Raw genomic sequence first — 26,538 nt, 5'->3', positions numbered from 1 at the left:
TCCCCCGGACACCCCCCCCCCCCAATTTCGCGTACTACCGGCTTGCAATAGGTACATGTAAATTTTAGACAAAAAATTCTCCAGAAGTACTTCTTTGCTTAATAATAACTCTAATAAATCACGTAATTTATTGAGTAGGGAAAATATATAACGTGAACTGTCTGCATGGAAACAATTTTTCTTGACACACAATTATACATACTTACGAGCTTGACTTTCACAGTTTATTGCTCTCAATCTCACCCTATTTCATCAAAATTTGAAAAGGATAACGATTGGGAAGAAGTGTGAGGGGTCAATGACCATCAGTGCAAACAGAAAAGCATTTTCCCATCTTACGTGGACAGAGATTATCAACGGAATAAAAAAAATTAAGCACGTAAATTCGATAGTTCCCAGTTTACCAGTTTATCAGTATCTCTTTGGTTGTTATTTAATAACATAGAGAACAAAGCAACATATTACAATTATAACAACATACATCCTGACACGCTATAGTGCAAGAAACAGTACTATTCTTCGTGCATTCAATGTCAATTTGACAAAATTTGTTTTAAAAAAAAATAATTGAAAATAATGGCCTTGACCCATAAATTAAAAGAGGGACAGTATACCTTATTTTAACCCCCCCCCCCCCCCCCCATCATGTAAGTAACGAAGATGGCGCTCCATGCATTCCAGTGAGAAATATTTTATAACAAAAAAATATAAAAATTTAACAAGGTGATCTTAGGTTTTAGCAAATACCATAAAAATAAATATCAATGTGTACACACAGGTTATGCGCTATCCACATTAGTATTAGCTTGATGATACCAAGGCCATCGAAATTTTTTTTTTTTAGTACACAATATTATTCTATTCGGTAAGGAGGGGAGGTAAATGGGGGAGGGGGGCTAAAATGGCAATAGAAAAGACAAAATTTCAAATGTTGTGAACTTATAGATTTCTTCGGCGGTGCATTCAGATGATTTGTTAAATAGATAAAAATTAAAGGCTGCTAGGTACGTGTTCAGGACATCAACAAATAATCTAGACATACAATATTGAAGGGAAAAATATATATTTTAGTATTTTCTTATTGCTGCAGTTGTTTTTAGACTCCGGAATTAAAGTTACATTTTACCTTGATACGCTAACAATTAACTTCTGCACGGGAATAGGCATTATTAAATTAAAATTAAGTTAAATATTTTTGCATATTTATTCATTATAGATAATTCTAGATAGAAATGACGATACCAAGGCCTTGGGAATGGGGATGCGTTGGGTGCGGTCGCACCCCTTGAAAAATCTCTTTCTAAACAGAATAAATTCATTTTTTTTTTCTTTAAAGAAATGCTTTTAGATTTTGTTCATTTTTATGTTAAAAATGACTTGAAGAAAGGTTCAGAACTTACTAATATGATACCCTTTTCTATAAATTTTCTGGTTCAGAGGGTGATTGCCCACCCCAGATCCTCCCTTACACCCCCTGTCCAGAAACCGACGGCCCGGTGTCCCCTTTACAAAAGAACTTACGACTAAGACCCAAAACTTCAATTGCTTCATAAAATTATCTTTCTTTAGTTGATTGTAAAATCTTACTCGATAAAAAAATTCCTTTAAAGATTGCTTGCATAAATATTCTAAATTCTTAAAAAAAAAAAGATTAAAACCATTTTCAAATTAATGCAAGTTTGAAAGTTATTCACAAAATTACATTTAAGCCCCGGATATGTGCTTTTTATGCACATTTCAAACCTTTGCGAGGTGTCGAAAGTCGTTTTTCTAAGTTGCCTCTCTTCTCTTTTATTATCAATATTAATGAATGTGATTTTTTTTCTTTATAAAAGGTTAGTTTTAGGTTTTATTTTGGATTCTTTGTAAATTTTTTATATATAGAAAATATTTCAATTAAAAAGTCGGAGAACCCTTGGGAATACTGGAGGGGGTGGATGGGTGGGTATCCCTCCCCAAGCACCTTTGACACGAAGACATTCTTCATTCATTGATAACGACTGCATGGTGCCATTTAAAAAAAAAACTCCTTTATATCTGGAATGTCATACTAAAGTGTATGTAAAAATTGTAATAAGATGCTTTTTTATCTTTGTGATGTATGCAATCTTTCGTTCATGGTCCGCCGCTCAATAGTTAAAAGATACACATGATATTACATGATGTGTTTGTTTTATACTTCTTAGACTTGATAACAACGAGGAAGTAAAACATTTTAAGGTTATAAGATAACAGTTTTGTTGGACTTCGTGTCTTTGGTGTGTCATTTAAAATTAGGTGTTGCTGTATTCACAATAAAAATGTAGTCATTAGAAAGACATTTTCTTATGAATTTCTTTAGACTTTTTTGTCCGATTATCTTCTCACTGCATCTAATACTCAGCGGTACTCAAACGCAATTCAAATGTAAATATGCTTGGGGAAGACACTTGTAAGTGAATATAGTCTTGTAAGTGAATACAGTATATTCATCTCTGGTGACAAAGTACATACGTCTGTTTGAAGGTGACCTTAACAGGAGGTATGTTGGTATATTTCGGTGTTGGAATGTCGGATAACAGAGACCTTGGCGAGAGTTCGTGGCAATTGAGTCTAACTTATTGCCTTCATTAATGGAGGTTATATTTTCACCCGTGTTTATCTGTCCCTGTGTCTGTCTGCAAGATTCTAGAAAATTGAAACACTATTTGATATGAAATTGCGGATGGGGGTGTGCATTTGCAAACTTTTTTTGTTGGAGGCGGTTAAAAATATGGAAGCTGATTGTACCTTATACTAATAGTTACCGCTAGAGTAGGTACAAAGGGGAAAATATTTAGAAGATATATGACATATAATGTTGTTTCCTTTTGGGGCAATGGATGGCACACTCAAGCCCCAGCTGGGTTCGATTGCATGTGCGTTCTTGGAGCGCCCACTGTTCACACACCGTTCTTTAATACATGTATACAACTCAACAACAGAGATATATTTTCAAGAAGGAACTACCAAACTTGATCAAAATAGTAAACTTAATTTAACATTCGATAAGGGAAGGGTATAATGTAAAGCAAATCTTGTAATCTGGTTTCTTTGCCAAGGATCAGCAATTAAGTGCAGCTCTACTTCGAGATCGAATAGGATTAGTGTCTTCACTCCAAGGAAAAGAATGTGGGAGAATAAACGTACATTTAAACTATATGTCTTATTAGAATGTGCAACATGCAATTTAAGATTACTATTTCATATTATTCTCAAAGAAAAATGTATCGTTTATAACCTTTTTTTGTAAACACACCATTTTATAAGAAACAACAAGATAATAATTTCTATTTTTATAGATATACATGTATTTCCATCATTAAAAAAGCCCTATCCCTGATAAAAAAAAAAAGTGAAGCGACATGAGTCATTGGCCATTTATAATGGTTAAATATAAAAATATTTGTCCTTATGATTAGGACTGTTCAAGTCTGAATTTTAAATAAAAGTAACATGCACAAGATTTTATCTTGTTACAGCCAAAGGCATGAATACTTTACACGAATATTGACATCGTTTGCTTCAGCGATTTCTCCCCTTTTATAGACAAGACTGGAGAGAAAATTCCTGAGTTTGAATGGCACCTATTGTTGTAGCAATGAATTGCAGTTGTAACTTGATCCTACACTTTAAAATTAAGGTGATCTGAACAGGTCACAGTGTCAATAGCAAACAACAAACACATTGTTGTACATTGTAAGCAAACCAGGTGCGTCACCTCATATATATATGGACAGCTTACAGTTCAGGGGGTACTCGGTCATGCTGACTGAATCATTCAATGTGACACAAACTTCGTATTAGATTCCAAATTATCAGACTGACAGTATAATAAAAAGAAACAACTTAAATAATTCGAATAAATACTGGATGCTTTCATGAATAAATGGCAAGTAGTATACTCTCATTGAAACTTAGTTTTAAAAAGTTGAACACAAATTACATGTACATGTTTTCTCTTGGGAGAAAAAAAGTCATGATCAAGCTTCGAAATCCTTTCCAAACTCATCGGCAAGTTCGTCCGGGGGTCTTAATTCCACCTGAAAATTGTGAGCTTTTCCTTGTGTAGCCAATTTGTGTTTGTATACGTTAAATGAAACTCCTAAGGCCAGGGCCATTCGTCGACAATTTGCTGTTGAATCGCACATATAAGCGTGACATTCCATTTCTTTGGTTCTTGAAGATAATTGATTCACCACAATAAAAGTAAACACTTTCCAGTATTTGAGGTCTTGGACACCGTAGGAAATAAAGTCGATTGGTATGAGTCCATAATTGACCTTGTCCTTGACAGTGTTGGCCTTGTGCTCCCTGATGTCAATTCCTCGACCGGAAATGACCACATAAGTTAGAGGCAACTCCACTTTCTCGTTTGCCAACAAACTGTCTTTAACCACTTTCACGAGTTCATCTACCGGTTTCCGCACATGATGAAGTCCAAATAAGCCTTTCACTTCTTTCTTTCCAAGATATTTCGCTACGAAAATCTGTGGTAACTTGTCTACACGTATAGTGAGAAACTTAGAATCAGGAACCGTTACAGGCTTGCTTTTAGGAGCTTTGTCAAACTTTGTAAGTTTTCGAAGCTTAGATAACACAGATCCCCCTTTCTTCTTGTCCCTCTCTGACGATTCGCGTTTCGAGACGCTCTTTTCTGACGTTTTAATGTCCTGGGATACATCCTGACCGCTGCCTGTACTCCCTTTGTCACCGGTAACCTCTGAGGCGGAGGAATTTGCCCCGAGAGACTGGGTTTCTGATCCCTCTTCTTCTTGTTCCTCCTCAGCTCTCGTCACATCTGACATTTCTAAATCAGCATCGATCTTAATATCATCTAATCGATCTAACACCTCAGAAAAATCCGACTTCAGTTTTTCCTCTATTACACTTTCTTCCCTTTTATTTCGATCCTCCATACCACTTTCAAGATCCGACATTTTGAATTCCAGTACTTGTAAGTGTCAAAATATTATACCACACACTTCCTACACACCTGGTAATGAGTGACACTATAATCCATTCATTTCAGGTAAATGTATTGGACCTGAACGATTTAAGTCGGACCTAAAAGATATGACTCTTATCACAACTCATTCCTTATTCATAGTAAAAATACAAAGGTATTCGTTCTAAAGTCAACTACGTGTACACAAATACGCCTTATGGGCGAAGAGGATTGCGATATTTAAAAGCAGAATAAAATTCTCCCTTGCCATTGAATGCAAACAAAAGCAGAACTATTGATTGATCTGCTACGTCATATAACAACAGCATGTGTAATTTAAATGAAGTGGGAAAATGTTTGTCTTACATTATATTACGATATCTTACGTAACTGTCTGATAAAATCTCATTAAGGCAAAGTTGGGTATTATTTGATTAAATTAGGTAAAGCAGGCAGATACTCGTCCCCACCATGCAAATACCGTGCCCTGACCCTCTGTTAATACTGGTATAGGAATGTTAAAGTATAAACATAAATGAAATTTTCGTGAGTTATTTTAATTCTTAAAAAAAGATTATTGTAAACAATAAATAAATAAATAAATAAATAAATAAATAAATAAAAAACGTTTAAGATCTCATTCTCTTGAAGTGGAAGATACATATATTCCTGGAAATGATGTGGTTGTTTCCTCTCATTTTAGAATAGTAAAATACATGTAATGGAATTTTTAAGGAACTTGTGAACAAATTCACGGACATTTATAAATACTCTGACAAATATCCTTCCTTGTTTGGGAAAGATCAGCATGTAGGGTGAGAAAAAATATAGCAGCCGCAATATACTTAATTTATAATTTTACTTAGTGCATGGATCTAATTCAGATCCCCGGCCACTCCCAATACCCCCTCCCCCCTTAAAAAAAGGAAATATAGATACTTTGAGCAGTGAGGTCACAAAATGATATCCTCGCTTTCATATGAGTGTAATGATAAAGTCCATGTTTTGCAATGGGAAAGACCAATTAAGTAGTAAATTATGTAAATTCAAAAACATTAGTAAATTTTAAAAAATCGTTCATGTGAATGATGTGTTGTAAATATTTAAAAAAATCACTAAAATCTATCTTGGACTCCCTTTTCCACAGAGAAATACAGCCATTGACAAGCAATTTCAGGGGTAGACAAATAGAATTTTTCAGTACTTGCCATCGGACAGGTTACCATCGTAAAATTACTTGTCCTACCAAAAATATGCTTGTCCCACCTTTATTTAATTAACACTAAATTAAAGCATTATCCTTAATATTAAATATGTCTCAATTGATACACTTCATAGGGACCAAACTAGACCCAAAATTACTTAATTCTTCCACAGAAAATTTTAGGGGTAAATCTTGTTCCAAGGAGATTTCCTAGCTTTTGAAGTGCACATATCTAATAATTATATACATGTATATAATTTAAACATTTCTCTGTATTATCTTTAACATCCCCAAAATATTCAAAGAGAAAAAAAAAATGACGACGTCAAATCATTTGATGATTTCCAATTGCAAAGCATATGAATATCAAGCATTAGAATTAATGTGCACATTGTCAACTTACAATTTCTAAACTGTAAAAGTAGTAAAATGTTACATTTAATATTCAGATTTCTTTCCATATTTTCAGGGTATTAGTAAAGTCAAAGTTTCATTCTATTTTCTTCAAAATTCTTTGATGAGGTATTCCCTATTTTTTTTTATGTAAAAATAATGTGTATTCATATAACTGAAAGCAAAAAATATTATACAGTATTTGATTATGAAAACCACCACTGCATGCCGATCGGAACTTTCTGTGATCGCCAGTCAACGGCTCCAATTTTAATATCAGTATAAAATGTTTGTATTCACGGCATGAATTTTACATTTTGACAATACCTATAAAGGTCTAAAATCCTCTTCAACTTTTTTGACATGGAATCGATAGCTGCTATGTTTTACGTCTTGTGTATATTTTAACTATACACATGAATGTTGAAATTCTTGAGTAGTTCCGACCGAGTATTCGATGTTGTGGTCAACAGCAGCGAAAATAGGTGCTCTACTGTGATTCATTACATTTCAACAGCGGTAAAAAAAACAACATTTGATTTTTTTTTTTGTTAACTGGAGAAGCACTTGTCCGTGGGCAGGTACCACATAACAAATGACTTGCCCGCCAAACAAAATTGGTTGTCCCAGGCGTCGGGCAATGCTATTTGTCTAGCCCTGAATTTAACAATTTACAAGTGAATTCACAAGTCTCTACTTATATGAAGAAAAAAAAAATGAAAAAGTGGTTGGTTGCTAAACGTCCCTTCGAGAATTCTTCACTCATATCGAGACGCTACCGCTGGAGGGCTGCAAATTTTACAAAATTAAAATTGCCAACACAAAATCTTTCTTTATACAAAAACATTAATTTACATTTGTTACATTCTACCTTAATATTTTGATTTATCACAATACTGGATTCTGATAAAGGAAAGTTATAGTTAACAAAGCCGTAACTAGGCTCAAATTTTTAGTGAGGCAAGGATTCTGCAGCTGGGGGCCACCCGAATCAAAAGCGGGTCGAGGGTAGTGCCCTGATGGAGGTTCTCCGGGGGGGGGGGTCTCAAAACCTGGGGCCCGTTTTACAAAAGAACTTACGACTAAGACCAAAAACTTTAGTTGATTGTAAAATTTTGCAAAATAAATTATTCTGTTTACAATTGCTAGCGTAAAAGTATCTTTCTACATACTTGTTAAAATAATTAAAACCATTTTCTATTTAATGTAAATTAGAGAGTTATTAGCAGAATTAAATTTTGGTCTTAGTCGTAAGTTCTTTTGTAGAACGGGCCCCAGGCTGGGTTTTAATACATTAAAGACTTAATCTTTGAATTTTTTTTTTTTTTTTTTTTTTTTTTTTTATACATATTTTGAATTATTTTTTAAAAAGCTTTCTAAACTATAATGAAGCACCTGCATGGTGAGATGATCGATTTTCAGAATTTGAAACTAAAGTTGAAAGTGTTATAATGAATTTAGTACAAAGACGCAATAATTTCAGATCAAAGTAAAACTTTTTTCAATTTTCAGAAAACTCTAAAATTTTAGTGAGGCATTTGCCTCACTTATCTCAATGGTAGTTACGGCCTTGATTAATATGATAATTCTATGTCGAAACAGGATATTTGAAGTTCTCCATTTATAAAATTACGAAGCACTCTGTGGACGACTTAATTTATCTAGTGTACATCCGGGCATTTTAGAAAAAATTGTCAGCCATTTTTGAGAAAATAAACAGAGGGCATACTTTATCTAACATATTGCTTTGTGTAAGGAAAAAAGAAATAACAAAAGAAAATAGCTTGTTTTTGAAAAAAATGTGATAAAATATTCAAATTGATTGTATTCAGCTGCAAAAAAATAACGATTGTAACCGAAGGAAATGTACTGTGTGAAATCAAAAATGTAGAAGAATGTTTTGGATTCACGTGTTTACAACTGTATTCGTTATCCTCCAGCATTTAACGGGTAAGAAATGACTAATAGTATATTTTCAAAGTAATGTTGTTTATGACATTTTAGATATGGAATGCTGTTTTGGAATATCGTCGAAAAATTTTCAGTGTATAATTATGATATTTCAGTTTACCTATGCACTAGTTTTTAGAGACACTTGTATGTAGAATTAAGTTGTATGTCTTGTCAATTTTCAGTTGGGTGCAAGTTCTGATATATTAAATGTTTTTCATTCGAGGATAGTTTAGTAGAAAGAATTCCTAGTTTGGCACAAATCATGTTAAGTTCTGTGGTTGACAAATATATACAGTTTCCAAGCCCGTTGGAGTTCTTCCACCATATTATCTGATACACATCGACTTTGCTTCAGTTTAAACACAAGTCTGTATAGTACATGTAAATATTCTGATTTGATCTGATGTTATTGTTTATATAGGGAGCTGGTCAACAGAGGCTGCGTTGGCTGTTCACAAAACCCGGCTGTGTATGGTGTTGGATCCAGATTGTAAGGAAAATGGAGGGAACAGTTGCCAAAGACATGAGAGGTGTGATGATGAAAGTCAATACTGCTTCACTGCTTGGAGTCCCAGCAATACTTCAACTAATGGTAAGTCTAGATGATATTAGATAGAATGTTCTAATTGTTAAAATGATAATGTCCTACAGACCTGGTTTAATGATAGAATGTGTTCCGTGTACAGGCAGTGTAGCAATACTAATATGGGGAGAACTCTAACACAGTGCATTGTTTACTGTGAACAATCCAGAGAGTGTGGAATGTCAACATGGCATGTAAATTTGAAGCTAGTGAAAAGGATTGAAAAAAAGTGTTGAATTCTTCCATTATATGGATTAATATTATTAGTGAAAGGTATCCACAATAACAGAAAGGTTTGTTATGATTAAATTGAAATTAATTTTTAATGCAACTTCAGTAATTTTCTCCGAATCGTTTTGGAGCGATTCTGCAATTTTCTGCTACATTGCGAGTATATGGGAGGCTTCTAACTGTGGTGAGGGCCTGTCCCGAGACACAGTTAGATATTCTAATTAGGGTGATATATACAAGCTCTCATTACTTCTACATCCCACAATGCATTGAGAATATTTCCAAGTGAAAATTTCTTGTGTGCAGGATTGGATTTTTTTTGGCTCAAATTTCATATACAGGTACAGAATATTAGTTGAAAAGTGTTGTATGATTGTAATTAAAGGTTACCTTTTCTTGATAATATGAATGTGCTTCTGTACACAAGAAATAATTTAGTAAGGAAATTTCAATATAGGGAAAAATATATGTTAAATATGCTATAAAGTTGGTGTTCTTAATTATGCTCATATTTTTAGTGTTATTTATTCAAAAGATTTCAATTTTATGTGTCTGAAGTTGATTTAAAAAAAATGAATTCTTTTCTTATTTGTAAGCCTTACCCACAGCCTAGGAGTAGTATGATTAATTAGATAAATACAGTTTGTTCACTATTTTAGGAATTAAACTAATGCACCAAGGATGCTGGACTCAGAACCAGGGCTGTGAGAATGACAGTTGTGTACAGTCCAGTGAACACCAGACACACAGTGTGGGCTTTTGTTGTTGTCGCACAGACCTATGTAATTACAACATCAGTATGGCAGGAAGCTCTCCGGCCTCAATAACTGAGAAAGGTTGGTAATTTATGGATCCCTGAGTGTGTGACATAGTACCTTGCTAATTATTTCAAATGTGGAAGGTGCATATATTAAATTTGAGTGTTTTTGTCATTCTGCTATATCAACTTGTTAATGACAGGAATTAACACAATTAATTTTGCTTGAGCACTTCCAAAGAGTTGACTAAGTTGGATTGCCTGAAACCAAGGAAATCAAAGGGAAAATAGATAAAAAGAGTCTAAAGAGTTCTACTAATTGATATAAACTAATAAGTTCAGAGAAAGTTGACTTGAATGATGACTACAACCATTCTCTAAAGATACTTCAAAAAACACATAATTTTGCAATTATGGGGCTTGTTTGTTGCCATGGCAACCATGACATCATTTTTCGATGCATAATTAAAAACTTTAAGATTTTACTTTTCAGAAAATATATAGGTTGCTTTATGTAAAAGTTACCAGAAAATGTCCAAATTTCTATTTGATTTTTTTTAGTTAGTTTTGCAGAAACAATGCAAAATCTCTAGTTAATTCTTTGTACATAAAATCCAACATGAAATTTTGAAAAGTGTAATTCATATCATTTACATGAGAACACCATATTTAACATGCTCAATGGTTATAACCCATTTTACAACATTATCATTAGGGATGCAAGATCTCATTGGTATACTGGTATATCAGAATTTTTTTTTTTTTTTGCAAAATGTGTCATGATGCAGAGACTGAAATACCAGTGTTATGTATGTAATTATAAATTCGGAAATAATAATTCTTTTATTGACACTTTTGAATTACAATTACATTACTGGAATTTTAAGATATGTTGTAAAATAGTAAAACAATGGCATCCTAGCAGCTGAAAATGTTTTATCAATATATAAATAAAAATTTGAAAAGTGCAGTTATGTTTTTACAATACATGTATTAGAAAAATTATGGAAAATCATTTAAAATCATATTAAAAATTATGTTTAAAAGTATCATGATGTTATCGGGCTATTTTGAAAAAATGATGATCTATCGTGATACAAATTTTTGGTGATACCCATCCCTAATTTTCATATAGATTGAAATCATAGGAGCTTTATATGTCTAACCCTAAACAACAAAGTGGCAAGTAATGGAGTCAAAGTGTGTCTCATGTGCATTGCGAAGTGCCTCAATTATTTTGAAACAGTTATTCATTAGAAGATTTATATATTTGTATTCAGTTTGGTATGAAATTTTTAGTCCCTGAACATGTCCATAACCTGTTAGAGCAGCTAGTGTGTTCTGGATTCTACTTGCCTGAAAGCGTATTTTTACTTGTCTCTGGCAATCTGATGACAGATACATGAAGAAGATTTCATATAATAAAAAACCTTGAATGTTGTCTGTAAAATTTTTAACACAATGTAATTATAGTGTGGAATTTTTGAACATCTGTTAGATGTTATAATGTATTTAAGAGTAAAATAGTCCTATGTATTAGCATATAATCTTAACCTTAACTTTTCTTGAGCTAACTGCATCTTCAAACAGTTCAAAGGTGTAAATGTTGTTATGATCACCATTAGGCTTTCATTATTACAGATAAGTGTTAACCAATGGAAAATTCTTGCATGATCAGTGTATGGTTCTTCCTTGTATATGAAAGGGCAAAGTCCTGTACAAAATTTAGAAACCAATGAAAGTCGATGTTGTTCACGAAGAATTTAAAAAAGTAAATGAAATGGTATTTGATGCCCACATGACTATAGATTTTTTGATGTTCATTTCATATATAATTTATCCATGTGATTGATTAATTAACTAAATTTGTTTTCTTTCTGTAGATACAACCACTAAAATCAACGCTAATGGAAAAGCCAACAAAGTGATGAAGATCATGATGTATTCATTGGTGCCCATCATAGTACTAGTAATACTCATCGTCATGGTCTTTGTCATGTGGCGCTGTTATTACAACCGAAACATGTAGGTGGATCTAATCTTTCTGCATTTTCACTATAGATTTAGTGTGAAATGGAATGTTTTTACACTGAATGGGCCATACATTTAGTAATTGAATATGCATTACAATAAATAGGAAGAGGTCATCTAGTACATCCATCAAAACTGAAATTTGTCCCTTGGGTGCAGAGTTTATGCCATAGGAGTGGTTATGATTATCTTTACTTAGCACTTAGCTGTACACCATAGTTATAGTTTAATTTTCATGAGTCCTCTACCAAAATTGTGAGATAAATATATATATACCCTGGGTGTAGATTAAAGAATACAGGTCACAGAGTAGGGCTATGCATATATTTGTATCATTAAAGAATATATACAACAAGAACCAGTAGTCATGAACATTTTGTCTCGTTTTTAAATACCAAATTATTATCTTGTGAAACAAGGTGAGATGAAAATTTAATGTGAAATCTACAGTATTTTCTTATCTTAATATATACATGTATTCAGTGATGGAGCGGCTTCACCACTATATGATGGTTTAAAAGCACACCTTGTTTAACACACTAAGATTGTCACTGAACAAGATTTTTTAACTTATGGAATTTTTTAAAGAATTAAATATTAATATGTAGCCATGGTTATGTAAGTTACATATACTAGTGCATATGTACTTGTATGTTAAAAACACATACAAGTGAAGAAGTTAAGCTTAGATACATGTGTATATTCTGGATTGTTTAATAATTTTTAAGTGAAGAAAATTCTGTTAAACATTACAAGTTCTGATGTTTTTTGTTTTCAGGTACACTTCTCACCTACAACTGCCAGCCAGTGACCCTGAGATGGGGACTCAAGAGTTTAATCAGCCTCACCGTCCCATCCAGTTGTTGGAGCTTAGGGCTCATGGAAGGTAAGAGATGTAACACAGGCCACCAAATTAGATTCTGTAGAATTTTTGACTTTAAAGTGAGTAAGGCTTTGTAATACATGTATGTAAATTTATTTAATTTTTTACTAGGTTTGGTGAAGTTTGGAAAGCCAACATGCTGAATTCAGTTGTTGCTGTAAAAATCATGCCATTCAAGGAAAAAGCATCTTGGTTGGCAGAGCAGGAAATCTACAACTTACCACATATGAGGCATGACAACATCTTGCTGTTTGTTGGTGGGGAAAAACATGAGGAAAATCTTTGGCTTATTACCGAATTCCATGAGAAAGGTTCACTTTGTGACTTTTTGAAGGGCAACACAGTTACTTGGAGTCAGTTGTGTAAAATCTCTGAATCCATGGTTAGGGGTAAGTCACTTTTTGATAAAATTAATTCATGTAAAATCACATATTTTTGTGGGGTCAAATTTTCTTGGTTTGAGGGAAAATATTAGTTCGTGTTATTTGATTTCATGGTTAAAGAAGAGTTGAGTTGTTATGTATACAGAATTTTACATTTTGTGGAGGACATGAATTCTGGAGTCTCTTCATACCTCAAAAACAATGAAAATTAAACTCCCACGAAAATTAGTGATTTCTTAGTAAATGATATGACTTTTGACATAGTCACATAGATGATATTTTACATTTAAACATTTATGATTTGTGATATGATTTTTGACTTAGATGATATTTTACATTAAACATTTATCTGCTGAATTGTAGGTTTAGCCTACCTGCATGATGATGTTTCACTAACCAGATGCCAGTCTAAACCAGCTGTGGCACATCGAGATTTCAAAAGTAAAAATGTATTGCTGAAGGAAGATCTGACTGCTTGTATTGCTGACTTTGGACTGGCATTGAAATTTGAGCCTGGTAAAAGCCCTGGAGAGACACATGGCTTGGTAATTAGATATCTGTATACATGTACATATATACATGAAAATGAAGTGCTTATTAGGTCCTAAGATCTTAGTCAATTTTGAAGTATTTCAAATATTGTCCAGCCTGGGTTAACACATGTGAAATTTAGTCCCTTTTAAGCATATCAGGCAGGTTATTGAAATGCACTATTTCATTAAAATATTTCTGATAAATGATTTTAGGTTGGAACGCGGCGATACATGGCACCTGAAATATTAGAGGGTGCGATCAGTTTTAGGAAGGATGCTTTTCTGCGGATTGACATGTATGCCTGCGGACTGGTCCTCTGGGAGCTCCTGACTCGTAATTCGTGTTCTGATCAACCGTCTGATGAATATCAGTTACCATTTGAAGAGGAAGCAGGATCCCACCCAACACTAGAGGATATGCAGGAACTTGTAGTGATGAAAAAACTAAGGCCAACTATAAAGAATCATTGGCTTCAACATCCGGTAATTTTTATCATAAATTCAGATTTGCTTTGATTGTGGCCCCTTGGGGCTGGAATGAGGCCAGAAAAGGGGTTAAGATATTTTAGAGTGGAATAATATAGAATCAGGTCTTTGATATCAGAAGAATAGTGCTGCAAGTTGTACTTGATGGTACACATATTAAAAAAATCATCCTGGAGTGTAAACTCAAATTTACCGGGTAAATAACTCTTGGGGCAGGCCTTGGGATAAGATATAGGACCATTATATGGGAAAAATATTGTAAAAGGCTTTTTGAGAGTAACAAAGCCATAAATTATAAAGAGTAAAGAGGTTCATAACTGGGCTATTAGGGCTTAGGTTGGTTACAATGTTGAATCTTTGAAAAAATTTAAAGAGGATGTGTTTCAGAAAAGTTGCTTCACAATTGCATTTAAAAAAGAAATTTGTTAAAAAAGTTTCACATTGTCAGAAATTTGAGAAGATTATTTGTTGTTACTGGTACTAATATTTGCTTAATGATTTGTCTTATTGTCACAAATTGTTTTGATTGTTAGCATAGTTTATTGGTTATTGTTACTATTTATGTTTTATACAGGGCTTAGAGCAGATTGCAGCCACCATAGAGGAATGCTGGGACCAGGATGCAGAGGCTCGAGTGTCAGCCATCTGTGTCAAGGAGCGTTTGAGTCAGTTAAGTCGTACACTAAATGTGTCCACCTCTAGCCACAACCTGAGCATCTCGCCCAATCAGAACATATACTACCACATTTCCTCCGTGTCAACCTAGTAACCACAAAACAGATCCCACAAGCATACCTCATACATGGGCAATTAGTTCTGATAACACGACTTGTGTGAAGAAGACTGCCGCTAACTCAGGAGATACAATTACATGTGGAAAACATATTTATAGATCTTTAATTAGGGAGAATGTATGTTGTCTACCAGGCCATTTCTCTTCATGCTGGACAAATTAGGAGAGGCAGAGATGTGTTTATTGCTACATGACCTATTACAGTAGTGTACAGATATTAATAGCTATTCATTCTTGATATACATCTTTCATATGGAATTTGTTTGGTCATTTTCATATTTACTTATATCCCAATGTCATAGTGCTAATTTTCAAATATGTAAATGTATTAAAGGCTGTGAGACAGTTATGATTTTTTTAGCTAGGTTTTATATGTCAGTTTTACGTGTTAAAAGTTGTGGAAGATATTTCCCCAAGCATTTGATATAACTTGATGATAATGTTTGACACTTAAAAAAAAACATATTGAGAAAGATTTTTATTGATTTTATATTGTACTTAATATATTGTGAATGGATTTTCACACATTAAGGGACGGCAGTTGGATTGTATGTTGCCGAGATGTAGACTGAACGATAAAGGAGTTCTTAATTTTTTTGAGAGAAACATTTACTGATCATGTACATGTATATGTAAAACTAGTTGTTGTTTCCCATGGCATTATATGTGTCCTCTTGTTACGAGTGATAATGTTATCTTTATACCTGGTTGTTAGGGGAGACAATCCACCTGACCATGCCTTGTTTCCTCTGGTACATTTTCAGATGATATTACATATGTATGTACCGGTGATTGTTCTAACCTTGTTGTGCGGGTTTTATCAATGTATAATATATTTCTGTCATGTATTATTGACACAGTGTAATCTGTATACCATACCATTGTATTCTCATTAGATGCAAGTATTGCAAGCCTGTTATTCTCATCATGTCCTAGCGTAGTTATAATTACATCATTAATTACCTTTAAACTACTGCTAAATTTGATAACCTTTTGTACAAATATTTTATTTCTCTTTAAGTTTACTTATAAATCAAACTCCTATAACTAGCTTTAAAATGAATTGATTTGTGAAATGGTTTGTTTCCATACTTTACACATTCTGATTTCTGAAGTTTGATTTGATAAAAAATACCAGTGTGCAGTCCTTTTCCCTAGTATTATTATGTTAGTGTAGTACCATGCAGTAGTAGTTTTTGTTTACTTAGTTCCCATTTTTTGATTTTTAACTGTACATAAAACTCATTCTCTTGGTATATGTATATTTATTGTATTTGTTTTCTTAACTGGTTTATGACCTGGAGTTGATTAAATGAAAGGTGTATTTTCATTTCAAAGATGACACTATTTTAAATAGGTTGTTTATAAGTACTAAAAATTTAAAGAAAATTTGATAGTGTGGCATAGTTTACTCCATTGAATTGCCATTTGATGTCCTTCTGTATACTTACATGAAACGTTCCATAAATCGTGTTAATTTTATACAATTGTAGCTAACAATGGTAAGTCTAACAGCTTCAAAATACCAATCATGAGTCTCAAGCAAACTTGCTTTACAAGAGAATTGTTTAAGTAACTTATCAATGTAAACTACCTTTTATTTTAATGGAATATTCTACCTTAATAAACCTTTTTTTTTTTGAATTTTTAAAATACATGTCAACCCACTTTTAAAATGTGTGGTTTGTGAAACAGTATTGTATTAATAGGTTTGCATTTAATTTTATCACTTTTACAGATTCAAAAAAAAAAAGTCTGTTGTTTAAGTCCATTACATAATGATTATATGTGATTATTTTCAATAAAATGGCATATTACAAACATACCATGATGTTCACTTGATCAATGTAAATTAACTTTGATGACAGTTGTGTAGTCAGGAAGTGCTTCAAAAAATAAATTTAAGTAGACTTTTTAATTAAAAACAGACATCATGCAGAATATGAAATCTGTCTGGTACATTGGAACTACTAAGTAGGGATGTCAACAAATACTCAAATACATTTACATGTATTTATTCAATGAGTTGATATTGGGATTCAAATAGAGTCAAACCTGGTTATCTCAAACTCCATGGGATCAAGAAAAAACTTCGAGATATTCAAGGATTCAAGGATAAAGTACTTGAAGAATATGTGATTGGGACTTCCAAAACACTTCGGCATATACCGGTACATGGTATTCGAGATGTCGGTGTTCGAGGTACCAAACTTCAACTGTATTTGTTTTTCCCCCCAGAATACACTATACAAGAGGTCATGGGCTCAACTGAGTTAATTTGGTCCTGCAGTTCTTCATCAGCAGATTTTTTTTCCAATATATTCTCATGTAAAACTTATATCTTTTATTGTGGCCCCATCCTACCCCCAGGGGCCATGATTTGAAGAAATAGAGGATATTCAATGTTTTGTAGATGAATATGGAATTTATATCAAGAGGAGGACAGGATTTTTTGATATTTTCATGGGTGCAAAGCACGAGAGAAAATATAGAAAAATCCTGTCTTAATAAATTCCATATTCATCTTAAAACATTGAATTTGTTGTTTATTATTTCCCTTTGCCTAAGTCTTTTTGTAAAACAGTGTCATAGGCTGTGATGTCATAGTGAAGCAGTTGAGACGTCATAGCTAAGGCAATTGAGAGATTGAAAAAACATAAACATGGATTTTTATCAACATATTTGGAGAAACTTTAGCAGTTTTAGTCTCTGTCAGGATGATTCAATTACTTTCTCTATCTTATGACAGACAAGGGAGTTTTTTAAAAAAAAAAAAAAAAAAACGCTCTTCCTGAAGGGAAGGAAAATCGAGAGATTTGCCGCACTTCTGATATTCTCACACTATGAGAATACCATTTTGATACCCTTTCACACTGTTTCAGAATATCACTTTTATTCAATAAATAAGTTACAGTATTTCACTGTTGAAAATGTAATAAACTTGAATCTTCACTACCTGAGGATGCTTCCATATTTTAAATATGACATCATGGCTTTGCTGTTCTTGAGAAAAATTTTAAAATTGTTTTCATATGTATTCCTATGTAAAACTTTGATTTCCTATTGTGGCCACGCCACATCAACAGCAACAAACTCAAATCTACAATATCTGAGGATGCTTATATATTCATATGACTAATCAGGACTTTTCTGTTCTTGAGAAGAAGATTTTTAATGATTTTTTCCTTTATATTACAATTTGAACCTTTGATCATCACCTTTTGCACCCCACCTAACTTGCAGGGGTCATGATTTGAACAAACTTGAATCTAAGCTAGTAATGAGGCTTTCACATACATGACGTTTCATCTTTCCAGGGGTTCTTGAGAAGAATTGAGAGATGCAATTAAATTTTCACTAATTCTTAATTATGTCCCCAAGAAAGAGGGCTTTTCCCTTCATTTGAACAAACTTGAATTCCCTTCACTTAGGATGCTTTGTGGTAAGTTTGACTGAAATCAGCTCAGTGGTTCTGGAGAAATCAAAAATGTGAGACGTTTACAGACAACACACAACAGACAGACAGAGGGATGCTGGACACTTTTCCATCAAAAAAGCTCACTTGAGCCTTTGGCTCAAGTAAGCAACCGATAAAAAGATAACTTTTGATGAATTTAATTGGAACGGTGCCTGAATTTCCCCGTTCTATTTAATAGCAGTCAATTTTGATCATTAGATTTCTTTCAAGTCTTTCTGAATATGAATCTACAGAACTATTTCAATTTGAAGTGTGTATTCTAGAAGAATAATTTGGTCCCTGAAATTAAGTGTTCTAGATACTGAAAGAGGGAGAGTATGGTATTCAGTGATGTGTAAACACAGTGTTGTGTCTAGGGAGGTGAGTTGTTTCTTGGTAGAAATTCTCCTCTTGTAATAGGATCAGATCTACATGTAAAATCTAGGACAAAAAATGAAATCTTTGGACTATCTTAAAGATTTAAATAATGTACTTCAATCTGAAAATAAATTTCAACGATCATTGAACTATGTTTAATAGTATCAGTGAATGTCTGTATTGTTGTAAATGGCTCAATTTCAGAATACAGTTGAACTTCGGTATCTCGAACACCATGGATATGTCGAAGAAATTCTGAAGCCCCAACCACATATTTTTTAAGTATTTTATCCCTCACATCTCGAATACTAGGATATCTCGAAGTATTTTCTCAGTCCCATTGAGTTCGAGATAATGAGGTTTGACTGTATTTCAGAAAAATTGCATAAATTACTGAATTCCTTTAATTGTAGATGTATTTGAAATAAATCAAAACTTATTTCTTATATTAAATATATTTGAATACTGAGTACTCTTACTGAATATTCCAATAATGATAAACTATTGGCAAATTTGACATCCTAAGCCAGTAAGGTACATATCATCCTTGCAGTTCTGATCAATAGAATGCATACAGTAAGGTGAAAATAAATCTGCTCCAAAACCTTTAACGTGGGGACTCCTGCATTAAACATGTGCACCCCCCTTCCCTTTCGACTAAAAATAAAATATTTAGCTTTCATGCATCAACATGAGATGTCCTTGATCTATATTAATCTCAATATACAGTAAATCAGAAACCAGGGGACACCCACCAGGTCATCAATGGTAAAACAAGCAGGTGTAATAAGTTGGAAACCAAAGAAAGTGGCAATTTATCCCAAACAACAACAAAAATTAGTTTGACTTGATGTTTTTTTAATAATAAATAGTCATATGCATTTATCACATAAATGAGACAGGTCAGTAAATATATCCAATGCAGATATATCTTCATACAGTAATTATAAAATTAAAATAACATGTACAAATAAATGACTGTTAGTGGATTTCTTTAACATATTTTCTCCACATAACTTGCTATCAAATAAAATTGTCCAACAATTGTATTAAAAATGTAGGCCTACAAACAAAATTAATTATTGATGACCATTTGCAAAAATGCATAGAAAAATACAAAATTTGCTATATGTTACAAAATATTCATGTTATGTTAAGAAATGAAAAATATTAAACCTCACACTTGCTGCACAACAATATGACAACTTCAATTTGTGTATTATTCTCTAAATCAATAACAAATATATCTTATATACTGATACAACAAACAAATTTCTGCTCAATATATGTACATGTATCATGAACTGAATATGACATACATATTATTATAAATGTTATGAACAATTTTTTGTCTTCACTTTTTTGGAAATACCTTTAATTTTTTTTTTTCATTTTTTAAAAAAAGATGTACATTCATTTACATCTATGTTACAGTCCCATACATGTATCATAAACTGAATATGACATACATGGTATTATAAATGTGATGAACAATTTTTTGTCTTCACTTTTTTCTTGCTTTTTTTGGAAATCAACTTTAATTTTTTTTTTCATTTTTTTTTAATAGTTGTACATTCATTTACTGCTACATGTATGTTACAGTCCTTAACACATAAATAGTAAAACCATTGATTTCATTAAATTAGTTACTGAATACTCAAGATGATTTTTTTCCCAAATTACTTTTTCTCAGCCAGTTTGTTAATCAAGGCTGCTTTCATATCTTTAGCCAGCTGCTCTAGTTGTTCAATTTTCAGCCGCATCTTCTGGTTTTCTTGCACAAGCCTTTCTGCCTCGCTTTCCATTTCTACAAACTTCATTTTACGGATGTAACGTGATCTTTTGGAGGCAATGTTGTTTTTAACGCGTCTCTCGACATATTTCTTATCTGGAGAAGTGGCCTTATCTTCATCCATTTCATCAAACTGGTCAATAGTTACCGTAGACATCCGAGGTTTTTTGGTGATATAATCATGATCGAGACCTGCAGCCGCAAGGCCCTCTTCCTCTTCTGTCATGGTACGTTTACGTTTTTTGCCACATTCCACCGTGATGACTTTCTCAGTCTCCGGAACAACCATTTCCTCCTCCAACTTTTGAGCAGTAAACTCGACAACCGGACTTGGCTCTGGTTCAGCAAAATTTATAACTGGTTTAGTGAGAGCCAACTCTGGCTTGTCTTCATTTTCCTGAAAGTAATCAGTCAAGAAATTTAGTACAAATACAGGCAAAATAATCAATCTGGACAGAAATTATGGTAAAGCACTGAAGGGTTGAAATGCTTAATTCAATGCTCAAGTACCTGCACATCAGTGAAGTTTGAAAGGTCCATAAAACTGTTGAGAAAGTCATCTCCTGGGAATGTGGAACCCATAGCTTCTAGGAAGTCCTCCACTTCACCCCCCTCCATTCCCAAATTACTCTTTTCTGATATCAGAAATTCTTTATCCAAGATAGAGTCCATTTTGTTGCCGGCAAAGTCATCCATGATGCCAGCATATTCTGCAAAATATAAATGAAACTGTCAAAAACAAATTATAAGTCAGAAACCTGTTCAGTTCACAGTAACATAATGACACAAGATTATGACCTATGAATAGAAGATTGCAATACAACTCACCGTTGTCAAATAGGCCATTTACTTTCTGGTCCAATCGTAGTGAAATGTTGGATGTCGTGGTTGATGTCGGTTCCATACCCAAGTCCACACTCTGTGCCGGGTAGGTCCAGCCATTCAACCAGCTCGTCCAAGGATCGGGGGACGATTGCGCCCTCGCCATAGTCCTGAGCGATGAGTCCACTGTCGCCTTCGTACATATTTCGTTATTTGATTCAGAAGTTTCAGTCCGTAATTGACGGATTTTGTCGAATGTGCGTCGTACCTTTTGGATACGGATCGCAACCTCTTTTTGCTTAGCTGTCTTCTCCTTCGGAGCTCGCTGTCGCTCGACTTGTACGCCGGACTCGGCCGGGATTACTGAAATCAAATACAATAAAAATTTTATCACACTCCACTTTTGTTGATTTCTTCGTATTTTGTACAGTTTGTGATACATCTTGTTGTGTTTTGATGACCTATTTCATAGATCTACAATACTATACTCTAGCTATACTCATCAGATAAAACTTTACCTGGTTAATGGCTATGTCCTGTTTCTCTTCCTACATTCGTTCTACTGCTGGAAAATTGCACCGGCAACCGCCTATATGGTGTAATCTCTATCTCTAAAATTAGAAAGTGACACACTCTATCTAGGCCATGTCATCCAATCAGGGGTTGAGAAAATAACAGGGTTTTCTAAAAATACTGTTAACGTTTATTGATGTAATATCCGGTACGTTCGGATATTCTCTGTAATATGATTTAAAATTAATGTAAATTCTAAGGAAGCACCGAATATCTTGCTGTTGCATTAAATTCGTTTACAAATAGTATTTATCTCTCGTTCATAAAATTAGACAATTACAGACTAAAATGTTTTCATCAGTATTAATAAAATTCACTTTTGAAAACCAAGTTTTTGTATTTACCTATCAAAATACATTTGACGTATATTTCTGTATCTAGAGTTTAGGTGATCGTTTACATTTGCAACCTTGAAAACGCAATGTAAAAATAACAGCTCAGATACCATGGGGAGTGACTAATCTTTATTTATAACAAAAGTAAGTGAACCGTGTGATGGTGCAATACCCCCAAACTGGTGAGAAACGCTGAGCATGCATAATTTGAAAATAAAATCAAAAATCATATCATTATGGTGTCCAGAGAAACAGTCACACGAATAGTGATACTATTTATTATAGATCTTTTAAGTATATAATGATATACATACATGTGTACACATAGCTGCATGTAACGTATAATACCATATATGCTTGCACGTGCACAGGACTATGATAATTTTTCAATATATTTATTTAGAAATATATTTAACAAAATTTATAAGTTTTAAATATTCTTGAAAATAGAAGGGAAAAGGGGGGGGGGTTCGGCATTTATAAATAGCTAGCTACGCTAAATGTGTTCTTGTTATTGCATCATGCAGTCTAGCTTTATCTATGCAAACGGTGGCTTCCAGGCCAAGGCCGAAGAAATTGATCTACATATCGAATATCTCTAAAGCTAATAGAAGGTTCAGGATACGCTACGTACCTTACCTACAGATATATAATTTTTCAAGATATTCTTAATTTAAGATTATAGTGCAATCAAATGTATCAGCATACATTACCAGGGGTTTTGAAAAGATATCAATTCATGAAAATGTTTGTATAATTCAAAGAAAAATATACAAAAAATACTAAACGTACACTTATATTCTAGATGTTTTGTTTATCCATACTTGTTTTAGAAGAAATGTACATTAGCATATAGTATGTAGATATGAAAATGTAGCACGCAGTTCATTTAAGTATTGAAACTGTTCAACTCCAGGGAAAAAGACAATGAAGTTCAAATGATAGGGACACATATTACATTTAAATTTTTTTTCCTGATGAAATTACAAAATGTATATAAATAACTGATGATTATGGATTATTAATTAACTATTTGGAAATTAGAATTACAGAATATATTAAAGCCCAAACAGACAATTATGAAACTATTCACAAGTAAGAGGATTATTAGATCCTAGTCTCGTTGAATAGACATTTGTTGCACGTAATGAAAAAATTGTGCTTTACACAGTGTAATCCCCTTTCAAGCAAGGAATAAGCTTCACAATATTTCACTAGGTTCATTCATTTGACTTTTTTAAAAAAAAAAAAAAAGGCATTTAATAATCTATTAGTTTCTCAAGACTACATACATATGAAAGAATTCAAGTCAGAGACATAAATAACATTATTGATGTCTTTAATTCCGCCGTCCGCTTCTCCTAAAGTTTGCTCTGATTTCAATTAAACTTGGTTAAACTTCTACAAGTTGACTGTATCAAAGCTCTTTATTCTCTTTATCTATATATTCAAAATTTGGATGAGGGGTGTTGTCATGGCTACTAAAAAGATAATAATCTGTGAAAATCTCTCAAAATCTATACTCCTCCTACAGTTTTGGTTGAACATTTCAATATATAAGAAAACATCTGGATACATATATTTCTGTATAGGATATAAAAAGGTAATCATTTTCATTTTTTTAAAAATTCAATTTAATAATTGTATACAGATACAGTGCTTGAAAAGATCCGATTTTGATTTTGTGGATACTTTTTTCTTGTTTTGGGAGGTGAGGGAAATTAAAAGGGGATTGCATCCCTATAACCCCAAGAGAATGAGCTTTAATTCCCCTACTTTTTGATCTGTAATTTTGTTAACAAGTACCCGTGTAAGTGCATTAAAATAAAAAGTTTTCCTAAAGGGCACGTCTCCTAAGGAAGCTCTAAACACTGTTGCTAAAGAGGCAATCGCATCTCGGGTCTTTCCGCCAGAGGTCGGAAAAACAACTGTTTTTCCGCTTGTCGGAAAGGCCCGAGAAGTTTCGATTGCCATCTTTAAAGAGTGCTAATAAAGTTTTAATTTATGCAGTTGGAGTGATCTGCCCTTTCGTGTATGAACTGAAATCTAAAGTACATAACACAATTTGAAATAGATTAAATTATTTTTAACAATATAATATGTTGACGGTGCGACCGTTGGGGCGAGCGCAGTGTTCACTTCATTATTATGATCCGCCTCTTCAAACCGCACATTTGGAACGTCTAGACTGTGACGTCACATGACGTCGTATGTTAGCTGCATTTCCATAAACAAAGTTTAAAAAGTGCAAATATTTTAAAAAAGAACGTTTAATCTACTATCTGCATGCAATATCCATTAAATTAAGGTGAGTTTATTTTGTGTGAATTTTTAGTTGTTGTCACCGCGTGAACGAAGTTAGCAGCGAGAACAAGAAGCGATGCATTGTGGGTCAGAATTACTGCGGAAAAAAATTCTGTTGAATGAATGTGCAGTAGTCCGAATTTTCTCTTCGCCCAGGCGTTGTCGTTAGAGCTCGCAGTGCGCTCGCTATTATATGAAGATAAAATAATTGAAAACTTTTATGCATGTATTTTCACAATTTAAGTAAACTACATGTATTTACTGCTACTTCATTGTCTTTTAACTCAATTAAGTTTTTTTTCCTGGAGAAATATGGCATGTACCGTATGTTGAAAACGAACAGATAGACTCTATATGTACACCTTTAAATGATAAATTGTACAATTTTCCCAAATTAAAAAAAAAATCATTAGTGTGTAGAGCTTCCTTAAATCAACTTTCAGAGGAAACTCCATATTTAATTTTGACCAGAATGAAAAACAACACGAGTCTCCTTATATCTGACCTATTCAAGATTAGACTTTCAGATATTAATTATAATTACACACTAATCATTGAAAACGCAGAACATTACTTCTTGTATTGTAAAGAAGATACCATAAGTATTTACAAAGTAACATTGAATCTTGAAACGAATCATTTTGGGGGAACTATCAAAACTATCAAGAGGACATCAAAATAATATACTCGTATAGATAGATCTAAATATGTATTGTTAAAGAAGTCCGTAAATATGTAAAACAAATTTGAAACTAAGCGTAATCATTCGACAATTTTGCACCTTTTCCCCTGCCCATCCTATTAATATTTAATGATTTTTTTTTTTTTTTCACTATAATTTAAATGAATTAGTTTGTTTTTATACATTTCCTGTCTTTATATGTGTGTATTTTCTCTGTGTTAAACAAGAATCTGTTAGAATTACTTGTGTCCAATCCCATTGATGATGTTCCTTAAAATAATAAGTTTAAATACAAATGCAATTTTCAATTTCAATTTCTTCATTGCAGAAGACCTACGTCTTAAAGCAGTATTACAAGCCGATTATAACAAAAGAGACGACAATGGGTCTATATATGTAATTGTAGTGGTTAAATGTTTTACATTTAGATGTATAGTTAGAAGTTTTTATACGGTTTAAAAGATTTTAAAAAAAAATACAGAGATAATTAATCTGTCCGCAGGATAAAAGTATGCCATTGAGTTAATTAACTGAAAGGAGTGAAAGTTCACTACATGCAGAGCTCTACCATTCAGCCACCATTCCAAACCTTCGGTTTCATCCTGTGGTCTTATAGTTAGATTTTCCACAGCTGTACAAAATTTCTTTAATTAGTCAACGGGTTATATTTCGCAGAGTTTTTAAAAACATCTTTTTAACAATTGATAAACTTTTTTTTTTTATGATTTTCAGCATATCACATGCATTTCATGAAGCTGAGAAGAATAATTCTTTCAAATAGCATATTCCTCCCTCATCCCCCCCCCACACATTACATATGATCCCCACTTTAGGCATCATAGCAATATGCAAATAAATCAATAAGATAATCAAATGATCATCAGTTAAAATGAAACCTCCTGCCCCTGTTAATGTGCTGTTCGCGTGCTGAGGGTGTGTTTGATTTAGCGACATCTGGTGTCTTGAGCGGTGTGTTCCCCGAACGTCTTCTCGCCAAAA

At 33.2% G+C, this 26,538-nt stretch overlaps 4 protein-coding genes across 4 annotated transcripts in view; 2 read left to right on the top strand and 2 right to left on the bottom strand.

The window, feature by feature from the left end:
* The window catches only part of LOC133186354 (U1 small nuclear ribonucleoprotein A-like), a 195,018-nt gene that overhangs the window by 160,217 nt on the left and 8,263 nt on the right, over window positions 1-26,538 (top strand). The gene's annotated exons all lie outside the window — the stretch shown is intronic.
* Window positions 3,385-5,308, bottom strand: LOC133193559 (uncharacterized). Its single transcript, XM_061329554.1, has one exon. The coding sequence runs from the start codon at window positions 4,956-4,958 to the stop codon at window positions 4,002-4,004; it is 957 nt and encodes a 318-aa protein (XP_061185538.1). The 5' UTR covers window positions 4,959-5,308; the 3' UTR covers window positions 3,385-4,001.
* LOC133186230 (activin receptor type-2B-like) lies at window positions 8,274-16,997 on the top strand. The gene is made up of 9 exons (XM_061321465.1): window positions 8,274-8,513; window positions 8,938-9,108; window positions 9,990-10,166; window positions 11,971-12,112; window positions 12,897-13,004; window positions 13,113-13,390; window positions 13,748-13,929; window positions 14,131-14,400; window positions 14,978-16,997. The coding sequence occupies exons 1-9, from the start codon at window positions 8,459-8,461 to the stop codon at window positions 15,167-15,169; spliced, it is 1,575 nt and encodes a 524-aa protein (XP_061177449.1). The 5' UTR covers window positions 8,274-8,458; the 3' UTR covers window positions 15,170-16,997.
* LOC133186219 (uncharacterized) lies at window positions 19,873-22,307 on the bottom strand. Its single transcript, XM_061321456.1, has 4 exons — window positions 22,164-22,307; window positions 21,652-22,008; window positions 21,334-21,533; window positions 19,873-21,220 (listed from the first exon to the last, which is right to left on the bottom strand). Exons 2-4 carry the CDS (start codon window positions 21,809-21,811, stop codon window positions 20,711-20,713), a joined length of 870 nt encoding a protein of 289 aa, XP_061177440.1. The 5' UTR covers window positions 21,812-22,008; window positions 22,164-22,307; the 3' UTR covers window positions 19,873-20,710.

Source organism: Saccostrea echinata, unplaced genomic scaffold, assembly GCF_033153115.1.
Source record: "Saccostrea echinata isolate AGI-Se365-2 ecotype Australia unplaced genomic scaffold, CSIRO_AGI_Sech_v1 ptg000001l, whole genome shotgun sequence".
Lineage (NCBI taxonomy): Eukaryota > Metazoa > Mollusca > Bivalvia > Ostreida > Ostreidae > Saccostrea > Saccostrea echinata.
The sequence above is the reverse complement of the archived record's forward strand: the minus strand, read 5'-3'. Positions and strand labels throughout refer to the sequence as shown.

Coding starts and splice junctions, on each gene's coding strand:
- LOC133193559 (XM_061329554.1), bottom strand. CDS start 4,958: ATGTCGGATCTTGAAAGTGGTATGGAGGATCGAAATAAAAGGGAAGAA.
- LOC133186230 (XM_061321465.1), top strand. CDS start 8,459: ATGTTTTGGATTCACGTGTTTACAACTGTATTCGTTATCCTCCAGCAT. Junction 8,514..8,937: donor TATCCTCCAGCATTTAACGG/GTAAGAAATGAC, acceptor TTGTTTATATAG/GGAGCTGGTCAACAGAGGCT. Junction 14,401..14,977: donor ATCATTGGCTTCAACATCCG/GTAATTTTTATC, acceptor TGTTTTATACAG/GGCTTAGAGCAGATTGCAGC.
- LOC133186219 (XM_061321456.1), bottom strand. CDS start 21,811: ATGGCGAGGGCGCAATCGTCCCCCGATCCTTGGACGAGCTGGTTGAAT. Junction 21,534..21,651: donor AAATGGCCTATTTGACAACG/GTGAGTTGTATT, acceptor TATATTTTGCAG/AATATGCTGGCATCATGGAT. Junction 21,221..21,333: donor CAAACTTCACTGATGTGCAG/GTACTTGAGCAT, acceptor GATTACTTTCAG/GAAAATGAAGACAAGCCAGA.